Source organism: Dryas octopetala, chromosome 2 (assembly GCF_963921425.1).
Source record: "Dryas octopetala chromosome 2, drDryOcto1.1, whole genome shotgun sequence".
Taxonomy (NCBI): domain Eukaryota; kingdom Viridiplantae; phylum Streptophyta; class Magnoliopsida; order Rosales; family Rosaceae; genus Dryas; species Dryas octopetala.
In genome coordinates this window covers 24,393,725-24,404,082 of record NC_141367.1, presented here as the reverse complement: position 1 = coordinate 24,404,082, position 10,358 = coordinate 24,393,725, and the positions used below count along the sequence as shown (strand labels likewise).

General features: G+C 34.3%; 1 protein-coding gene across 5 annotated transcripts in view; it reads left to right on the top strand.

Annotated features, from left to right (window-relative positions):
• Positions 1-898: 898 nt before the first annotated feature.
• Positions 899-10,358, top strand: part of LOC147294501 (calcium-dependent lipid-binding family protein) — a 36,768-nt gene continuing 27,308 nt past the window's right edge. For 2 of the 5 annotated variants that reach the window (XR_015120929.1, XM_086234621.1), the window contains exons 1-19: positions 899-1,244; positions 1,823-1,904; positions 2,141-2,244; positions 2,341-2,436; positions 2,547-2,591; positions 3,028-3,078; positions 4,104-4,207; positions 4,366-4,483; positions 5,154-5,255; positions 5,405-5,605; positions 5,981-6,138; positions 6,389-6,547; positions 7,109-7,201; positions 7,348-7,699; positions 8,004-8,117; positions 8,297-8,392; positions 8,498-8,565; positions 9,854-9,974; positions 10,050-10,271. Coding sequence is in view for 2 of the 5 variants with exons in the window: in XM_086234621.1 (XP_086090747.1) it covers positions 1,230-1,244; positions 1,823-1,904; positions 2,141-2,244; positions 2,341-2,436; positions 2,547-2,591; positions 3,028-3,078; positions 4,104-4,207; positions 4,366-4,483; positions 5,154-5,255; positions 5,405-5,605; positions 5,981-6,138; positions 6,389-6,547; positions 7,109-7,201; positions 7,348-7,699; positions 8,004-8,117; positions 8,297-8,392; positions 8,498-8,565; positions 9,854-9,974; positions 10,050-10,271 (2,301 nt within the window). In the remaining 3 variants the exon portion in view is untranslated. The remainder of the gene's footprint in view (positions 1,245-1,822; positions 1,905-2,140; positions 2,245-2,340; positions 2,437-2,546; positions 2,592-3,027; positions 3,079-4,103; positions 4,208-4,365; positions 4,484-5,153; positions 5,256-5,404; positions 5,606-5,980; positions 6,139-6,388; positions 6,548-7,108; positions 7,202-7,347; positions 7,700-8,003; positions 8,118-8,296; positions 8,393-8,497; positions 8,566-9,853; positions 9,975-10,049; positions 10,272-10,358) is intronic. The other 3 variants (XR_015120928.1, XM_086234619.1, XR_015120930.1) reach the window with 2 other exon arrangements.

Here is a 10,358-nt window from a genome sequence, read left to right as displayed (position 1 = left end):
CATAATTGTGTTTTATTTCAAAATCATATCGATTTGTTTAATTTGACAATCAATAATTTGTATTTTGAGTCAATCTACGTAAACTCATATTTTGTATTGATTTAAATATAATGTTAAAGCCTCGTAGGTCTAATTCATTTTTTAAAACTAGCTTATAAATGTCCAAGATCTACACACTTTATATTATTTCCTTTTATATGTTTACTATCCTTTTTGCATTCGCTCCTGTGAGTGTGAAACAGCTATTTATATTGTATAAACATCGATATTTTGGCAAGCGTAATCAGTTTAATAAATAACGAAAAGTAACTTTGAAAAAATTAATTAAGGAGAGAGAGGCGACAAACCAATTCTGATAGGCGGGAAATGAAATTTGGAAAATAGATAACCGACTATTGAATTTAAGCTAAAACGATTTCAGCCATTCGGATTCAGAGATAATTTAAAAATCGTTCTGTTTTATTATATAGATTTGTTTTTGAAAGAAGTTTCATTATATTGTTTAGTTTATAGTTTGGTGATAAATATTTTTTTTGGATCGTGCAAAAAGAAACTTGTAGATAATCAACCCAAAAAAGAAATCTAAAAAAAATCTAACAAAATATTTGTCCCAAAAATTGGAAACATATAGGTTTCAATTTTTAGTAGTCATAAGACTCATAACGCACAGAAATTCAGTCTGAAATATTGTTTTTTGTTTGTTTGTTTTTTTCTTTGGAAATTCCATTAATAAAACCAAAATAAGAAAGGGCTAGCCGGCCAGCAGTTCATTGTAACAAAATACACCTGAAGGGCGTCGCGGCGACATTATAATGTGTAATTTTACTAATTTGATGGAAAAAAAACCTGAAGGCCAAAGAGAGAAACAAGCACCTGAAGGAGTACCATTGCATAAATTTCCCGGGTACCTATAAAACGTTCACACAAGTTCACAACGCCTCGTTACAGCTTCTGGTTCCTACACAAATTGTCCTTATTATTTGTTCCTCTTCCTCTTTCTCATTGATGCCATTTCCTTTCAAACCGTCCGCTTCTCTCTCTCTCTCTCGCTAAGTCTGCAAAAAGGGTTTGAGCTTTGAAATCCTAATTTGACCTGACTTCGCACTGCGATTTACTGATTTTTCTAATCAATGGCATTGCTTGGTCGCCGATCACCCCCAGTTTGCACATTGTCGAGGTTGTAATCTCCGGCCCATCGTGGCTGATTAGCATCGGTTCGATTCGCCACCATGTTTGAAGCACACGTAAGGCTTTTTGTTTTTTTGTTTTTCCATCCAATTTGAATGGTTTTCGCGATGAATTTGACTATATCGGTGCTCTATTGAATCTATTTGGTTGGGCTAGCTTGTTTGATTCTTGAAATTTGAGAAAAGTCCTTTTGTTATTGGATTTTCCGGATTGTTATTATTTCATCTTTGAATTTTGCTGTTTCCCAAGTTATGGAATGTTGATTATTCAAGGAACTCAGTATTTTTACCATTTCAGTGTTCATTAGGTGAATTGGTTGATGTGGCACAGTGTCACGTAGCCAGTTTGAACACGCAGAGCCGATTTTAGTGTGACAGTGAAGAGCTGGTTTATCAGTTTCTTTAGAATGTTTAAAGCCTTTACGTGATTGAGTGCGCATGTTGAGAATTTTCATGGTTAATAGTGTAAAAGTTTGGTACTCCGCTACCGAATGGTTTGTGCATTTTTAAGACTAAAAGAACCTTATGCTTACCATATGAAAGAGGAATTTGTGTTTAAGCACCAATGAAAATGTATGCTTGATCATATCTAGTATCACTAGATGGAAATCATGACTTTTAATTTTTTGTTGTAGGTTCTGCATTTGCTTCGAAGATATTTGGGGGAATATGTCCATGGACTCTCAGCTGAAGCTTTAAGAATCAGTGTCTGGAAAGGTCTGTATTATGACTTTAGTGTGCTTGCGCTATGTGTTTTCTCATCCTTCCTACCTAATCATTTAAGATTACTACATCTTGCAATAATGTTTGTGGAACTTTTTAGAAATCTGCTTACTGTATATGCAACATGTACTGGCATAGAGTGGTTTTGCTGATAGATATGGCCCTTTGTTTCAAATTAATGGTTGGTCTTTTTCTATGAATTTATATTCAAGTCTCCCTTTAATTAACAGGTGATGTTGTTCTCAAAGATTTGAAATTGAAGGCAGAGGCTCTAAACTCACTAAAACTTCCAGTCACTGTAAAAGCTGGTTTTATTGGTACCATTACATTAAAGGTAGCAACTGTCTTCTCTACCTGCTCAGTGGTTGGGTTTTGGTTCTTAATTGCCATTTGATGTCCTTAATCTCCTTTTTCCTCTTATAAATTGTAGGTTCCTTGGAAAAGTTTAGGCAAAGAGCCTGTGATTGTTCTCATTGACCGTGTATTTATTCTCGCACATCCTGTTACTGATGGCCGGACTCTCAAGGTATTCTCCCTAGTGTGAAGAATTTATATTCCTATTGCATGTCTTTTCTTATGCCCTGTACTACCATCATCATCATCACATTAATTACTATTATTAATTGTGTTTTGTAGGAGGACAGGGAAAAACTATTTGAAGCTAAACTTCAACAGATCGAGGTGAAATTTATGTAATTGTAACTTTCATACAAAAAAACTGGTAAAAGTTGGAAAGTAAAAATATACATATTGTGATGATCAGAATTGAAAGAGCTTTGAGAATTGACAGTAGTGTGGCTGACCTATACAAGGTTAAAATAACCAGGTGGGTAATTAAGATGAACTACTGGATAAAAGAATAATGAAAAAAAGGTGCATACAAGAAATGCATATGGCATACCTATGTCCTTCCTAGCGGGTTTTCTTATACATTCACATTGAAACCCTCTCATGGTGTTCATGTTAATTGGTCATGGTTACCAAAGAAAAAATGGTATACAAGTTTGATTTTTTAATTTAACTTTTAAATTATAATTTTCATTGCATACAGGAGAATTTTTCAGATTTACTCCATGATCAAATATTTAGATTTTTTTTTTTATTATATTGCATGCAGGAAACAGAGTCAGCGACTCTTGAAGCAATATCAAAGTCAAAGCTAGGGAGTGTATGGTTCTTAATTCTATTACACTTTTTCTTTGGGCATCTATTGTTGGTTACACTTATTATGCATCCTTAACCCTTTTTGTAGCAGCTCTCCTCAATACTTGTTGTGTCTATCATGATGCATTTAGGGAATTTGTAAATTAAAACTTTACCTTTCTCAGTTGTATTTGACTTTTATGCCCTGATATTATGCTTCGCCAATTAAAGAATCAGTTGTTTCTATATTGTTTAAGTTCTACTTATTGTATTCTCTATTTTTCTTTTTCCCTTTGTTATTGGATTATTTCATGATCACGTCAGGGTCTTATTTCACGCTTTAATACGGTTAACTGTACATCTTGTTTTGGTCCATATAATTTTTTGGCTTTATCCTGGCCGATTATATGTTGCTTATCTCATTATTAGTTGTTAGGGCCGCCTGTAATATATATCCGAGCCACATATTAATCAGGGTATAATGATAATTAGGCCTGGTGCCTGGTGCCTTTTGCCAAGTACATGGGGTTGAGGTGCTTTGATGCATGTGACATACCATATATGCTACCACATAAGTTTATAAACTAAATTTTGTAAAAGTTTTAGTATACAAAATAACAGAACGGTGAGGTAGTATGATATAATTTGGGGTTTGGCTGTTGTTTAGATGTCTTATGGACTGTTCATCCATTTTCCTTGTATGGAATTAAGTTTGTTTTCTTAATAAAATTTGTATTTCTTATAATAAAAAAAAAAGGTGAGGTATTATGATACATGTGACATATGCCTGAGTTTGTGACCTAAATTTTTACAGTACATTTAGCATTTTCCTTCTATTATCATTATGTGTGTTTTCTTTTGATTTTATTAAAATTTTGGATTCTTGATCTTTCTTTGAACTTTCTCTTGCATACTTTTGATGTAGTCAGTTTGCCACTTGTTTTATTGGTATAATTTTCATTGCTTATTAAGTCAAATAGGTAGTGTAATTTCATTCCCACTGTTTGCGACAGAATTTAGCGGTTCAGTTGACAGCTGACTCTTTTGCAGCCACCTCCTGGAAACTCATGGCTAGGTTCCCTTATTGCTACTATTATCGGAAATCTAAAGATATCAATTAGCAATGTACATATAAGATATGAGGATTCAGTCAGGTTGGTAAAAATGTGCTGCCTTAGTTTCTTTTAAAGTCTGATATCTTTATTAATTTTGTTTACTCTCAATTTATTTCTACTTTCTTGCTCTTTAGACGAATTGTATTAATACTAGCATGCTCTCTGTATGCTTGTAAAAACAACTGTTTGTTTTGTAGTAATCCAGGAAATCCATTTTGTTCGGGTGCCACTTTAGCTAAGCTTGCTGCTGTTACAATGGATGAACAAGGGAATGAAACTTTTGATATCAGTGGTGCTCTTGATAAGTTGCGGAAGGTTAGCCTTGTCATTTTTGTTTTTGGATCCTGGTTTTTTTTTTTTTGGATAATGCTTCATCTGTGGATCACAAATGCAAATTCCACTTTGTATAATTTTCTGGGTTGCTTTGCTTCTTTGTACTCCTAGTTTTGGCTCTGTTTTGTGGTCCACTTCACCTTGTCTACTCGGGTTGTGCCTACGTGGTCCTTTTTGATAAAAATGTTTACCAATAAAAAGAAAATTTTTGTCGAGATTCAAATCTATAATAAAGAAATGGTTTGGTATCGTTGTAGAAATTTATGTGTGCAAATTGAACCTATTTTTTATATAAAAAATACTTAGGAGTAGAGAATAACTTTTTTCTAGAACGTTCTCATGCCCCACTTTAATTGGTTGATTGATGAACCATCCTTTTCTTTATAAAATCTATCCAAATAGGGTTAAAGTTTGGGTGTCTTTGTGGGTTTCAGTTTCTAACGAATCTAAAACACACACACACTTAGCACAAAACAGCAGACCAACCAAGACGAATCGCACTAAATGGAACATCCCTAAATTTTAACAATGCTTTGGTATATTTTTTTGATGATGTTTTTTTTTTTGTTTTTTGTATTTATTTATTATTTTATGCTTGTACATGTAATTTTGGTTAATCTTTTTGGGCTACAAATAATTTCCTTTTTGACAGTCATTACAACTTGAGAGGCTTGCTGTGTATCATGATTCTGATAGTGTTCCTTGGAAGGTAGACAAGGGATGGGAAGATCTCACTCCTAAGGAATGGGTTGAGGTTTGTTCTTATGCTGTAGTATTACTAGCTAGTCTACTTTTTTCTATTAAATGCATCTGCTTTTGGTAATGTGTTCTAGCCTAACCAAATATTACTGTTCTGCCTAAAAGTTCTCCTATACTCTTTTCTGTGCATCAATGCGTTACTAGATATTTGAAGACGGTATAAATGAACCTGCTGATGACCGTGGAATGGTGTCTGTATGGGCTTTAAATCGCAAGTACTTGGTGTCACCTATAAATGGAGTTCTAAAATATCACCGCATCGGAAATCAAGAAAGAAATGATCCAGAGGTGCCGTTTGAGAAGGCTTCTCTTGTCCTGAGTGATGTTTCTTTAACAATTACAGAGGTGTATAATTTTTTCTTCCCTTAAATTATCTTGGTTTTGATTATATTTCTATCCCTTGCATCCCTGCCCTCACCTGTTTTGCAATTGAGAAAACAATAACTTTTTAAAGTTAATATATATATTTTTTTTTATAATGCTTGGTAGGCTTTTTTTTTTTTTTTTGGTTAGGTTTTCATGCTTGTATTTTACATGGTGGACTACTGGTCCACTAGTCCTGTACTGTTTTAATAGTAGTAAAATATTTTTCTTTATAAAAAATTATTAGTTAAATTGCTTTTCTCAGCTTTCCAAGAGGGATAATTTGAGCTGTCAATTTTTTTTTCATATTCCCATAAAAGAATCATGCTAGAATTGATTTTTCACTTGGTTTTTCAGGCACAATATCATGATTGGATAAAACTATTGGAAGTTGTTTCAAGATACAAGACATATATTGAAGTTTCCCATCTGAGACCTGTCATGCCAGTTTCAGAGAGTCCTTATTTGTGGTGGCGTTATGCTGCTCAAGCAAGCCTGCAGCAGAAGAAAATGTGGTAACATATATGTTACTGAATACTTGATAGAGAATATATATATGTATGTATATATGCATATGTTATTGTATCCATATTTCTGTCATGGTATAAACAGAATTATTGTACTTGAGTTGAAGAGTGTGCTTACTTTTGGAAGAATGGGTGAATCTTTTCACCACGTGCTTTGGGATGTGCATTGCAAATTGGAGATGTTCCTTATGAATCTCCAAAAGTTGGTTCTGACTTCACACCTGTTTTCCTGAACCAGTTACCGATTCTCATGGGACCGCATTCGGGATCTTTGTCATCTTCGCCGCCGTTACATTCAGTTGTACGCTGGTTCATTGCAAAACTTGTCAAATGTTGATAATGCAGAAATTAGAGAAATTGAGAAAGATCTGGATTCTAAAGTAATTCTTTTATGGAGGTAAATGATTTAGCCACCTTTCAACTTCATTGATTTTTGTTAAAATTGAATGTAGCTTTAAGCGGATGCATGTGTACCTGCTCCTTTATTATAAATTCTGTATTAAACTTGGCCATATGCTTCATAGTTGTTATTATTTCAAGTTCAAAGGAAGAACACTTGTACTACTTGAGTTTGGTTAAACTTGGAATCTAGTCTTGGGATCCATAAGGAATTTAATTATGTTTTTGGGTTCAAATTGATACAACTGGGGAAACTATTTAATTTTGTCTTCCATCCCAAAGTTACCCTTGAATGTCAAGCAAGGTTCTGATGCGGAGAGGACAATTTTGTCTTACGTATTTTTAATTATTCCGAGATTTATGAATCTTACTCCTGCTTTCAAGTCTGGATTTATATCTTTAGCATCTCTACATATTTGGGGTATTCACTACCTGGGTTTTTTTGCTGAAAGGGACAACTCTCCCTTTTCTTGTAGCATTTTCAATAATAATATAAATGATAAAATTATATTCTATACTTGACATCGTATTAATTGTATATGGTGCATGTATCGTTTAGGTTACTTGCACATGCAAAGGTAGAATCTGTAAAATCCAAGGAAGCAGCTGAACAGAGGACATTCAAGAAGAAAAGCTGGTTTTCGTTTAGATGGTTAGTCGAAACTCCACCATTGCAATCTTTTCGAGTGCTGTGATTGCTTCTTGTTTATGTGCTGTGCTTAAACGATGTAACTTCCATTTGCTAAAATTCTGCACCACTTTCTATTGTTTCACTTTTTTATTTTTTTTAATCCTCAGGCATACACGTGCTGAAGATTCTGCTGCTGTGGATGCTTCTGAGGGATCACAATTACCGGAAGAAAGACTGACTAAAGAGGAATGGCAGGCAATCAATAAGTTACTGAGTTACCAGCCAGATGAAGCATTGACTTCACACTCAGGAAAGGACATACAGAATATGATCCGTTTTCTGGTAACTGTTTCCATCGGTCGGGCTGCTGCTAGGATCATTGATATAAATCATACCGAGATTGTGTGTTGTAGATTTGAGCAACTTCAAGTGTCAACCAAGTTTAAACATCGGAGTACCTACTGTGATGTGTCATTGAGATTCTACGGTTTGTCTGCGCCTGAAGGCTCACTTGCACAGGTTTGTTTCCATATAAATGTCAAGAATTATATGTTTACAGTAATAGGTTTGAAGTTGGTGTTGGAAAAATGTGGTGTAGATATGAAACTGTTTTGATATAATTTTTTTTTTCCTTATTTAGTAAATTTTTAAAAATTGAAGTGGTTTTGAAATGGTTTCGTTCCGATACTTGTCTCCTCCCCCCCAATTTTCTCATATATTAGTGGATTTGACATGGAATCAAAATGTTGCTATACTTAAAAATTTAATGTGTTGCTCTTGTTTTGGGTTGCTTATCCATTCTTTCTTTCCTTTTCTTTGGCAGAGTGTGTCTAGTGAGCAGAAGGTGAATGCACTAGCTGCTAGTTTTGTATACTCCCCAGTTGGAGAGAATGTTGACTGGAGGCTGTCGGCTACGATTTCTCCCTGCCATGTCACGGTGATTGTTCAATCTTGAGTATAGAGATATAGAGAGGGAGTGAAAGCTACTTCATAGAACTCTCATCTTGAAGTGGTTACTTGCATGGGGCAATTTCGGTTTTCTTTATATTACTCTCGGCTCTCTTTTGTTCACCATCCCTTTTACATGGAGCTTGCTGAATCTTTTTTTATTTTCAGGTTTTGATGGAAAGCGGTCAACGCTTTTTAGAGTTTGTGAAAAGGAGTAATGCAGTGAGTCCTACTGTTACGTTAGAAACTGCAAATGCTTTGCAGGTAATGGTATCATCACCACTATCATTATTATTTTTAACGTAATATGTGTAACATGGCATTATACTCTTGTTGGACTAATCTTTTATCATTTATTTGTATGAGCAGATGAAAATTGAGCAAGTGACTCGTAGAGCACAGGAGCAATTTCAAATGGTATTAGAAGAACAAAGCAGGTTAATACATGTTGTCCTTAATTTTTTTCTTGTTAATGTCTCTAGTTGTTCAATCTTTTTACATACTGAACATCTAATTTTTTTTTTTCCAAACACAATTTATCTTTGTGCAACTCATATTTTGATCGGAATATTATATTGGCCATAAATTGATTTATATATCAATAATGCTAGGGATCCCAAATTTGTGTGCCAATTTTGGATCCCAAATGATGTATCAGTATATGTGCCAGTATTCTTGTTGTAAGTGAATGAGCCTTAGAGTGGAGCCATACATGAATCAATGATACATTGCCACATCATTTAGGATCAAAATTTGGTACACAAATTTGGGATCCCTAGCGGTATTCTTATATATTAGGTGTAAAGTTTTGGGTTTTCAAGAAACTTGTTTATGAAATGAGCTTTTCTTAAAAGAAAAAGGGATGAAAAGTGGACGAGAGTTGGGGAAAACAGAAGAAGAAATTGTTCATTAGCTAGAATTAGTGGTGTCAGTGCAGTTTGGATAAGATAAGACAGAGTAGGCTAAGATGGTGCGCTGCATAGATGAGATGAAGACCAATGCAGACGTGGTGTGCTGAAAAAAAAGTTGTTATGGTTTTTGGTTTTTGATTTAATTTAAAGACTGTCCTTATGTCAAGTGTTCAAAAGTAACTTGCTGTGTAGTGAGAGCCAATTTCTTGGTTTGCAGCAGTAATTTTTCTTACTGATTGTGAGTAATTGATGGTGACTTGTGATGATTTTATTTTTGATAAGAGACTGGTACGATAATTCACTTGTTTTTTCATATGCATTTAATCTGAAAAAAATACGTCAAGAGATCTTAATATGGGGAGTAAAGTTCAAACCTTATTGCTTTGCATTATCCATAGTGAGGTGCTCATTTGGATAGCGGTATGGTTTTATGATATGGAGGTGAGTATTGTCTGAGAGTTGGAGCATCCTTAGCATCTAGATTTCACAGCTATTTTTTGTGCGGTTGACTTTTTTCACATGATGATGCCTTGGCTTTCATCATTGATGATGTGGGCTTTAAATTATTTTTGAGAAACGCCTGAACATTTGGTTTCTTGAACAGAATTGAGTTCTTATTGTTATTTGATTGGTATTTCCTCATAGCTTTAGGTGAGAATTGGAAACTAAGTATAAATGTTTTTCTATTTAATAATGTATCCTTTCCTTGCTTATAAAAAAGAGTGTAAATGGTTTTCTATTTCAATTTCCTTTTAATTTTTTTTTTTCAGAGGAAAGCAACTGAGTTGCACTCACATTTCTGATCCTTTTTCAGGTTTGCTCTTGACATTGATTTAGATGCTCCAAAAGTAAGAGTTCCTATCAGAACTTGTGGCTCTTCCAAATGTGACAGCCATTTTCTTTTGGATTTTGGTCATTTCACACTGCACACCAAGGTATTTTCTTTTAATGACCTTATCAAATTGCCTCTTTTGTATTTGCATAGCCTGAAATGATTGTAATTGTTGCAGGATAGTGAGAAAGATGAACAGAGGCAGAACCTATATTCTCGTTTTTTTATAACTGGAAGAGATATTGCTGCATTTTTCACAGATTGTGGTTCTGACTGTCAAAGTTGCACTTTGGATGTACCAAACTATGATAATCACCCACTTTCAACTCCTACCCCAGAAAATGTTGACAGTTTCTATTCTCTCATAGACAGGTGTGGAATGGCTGTACTTGTTGATCAGGTAATGTCGCATATTTCTCTCCTACTTGTTATATTTATAAGATTTCATGTAAAAGTTCTGTTCTGGTTTTTTATTTTTTTATTTTAA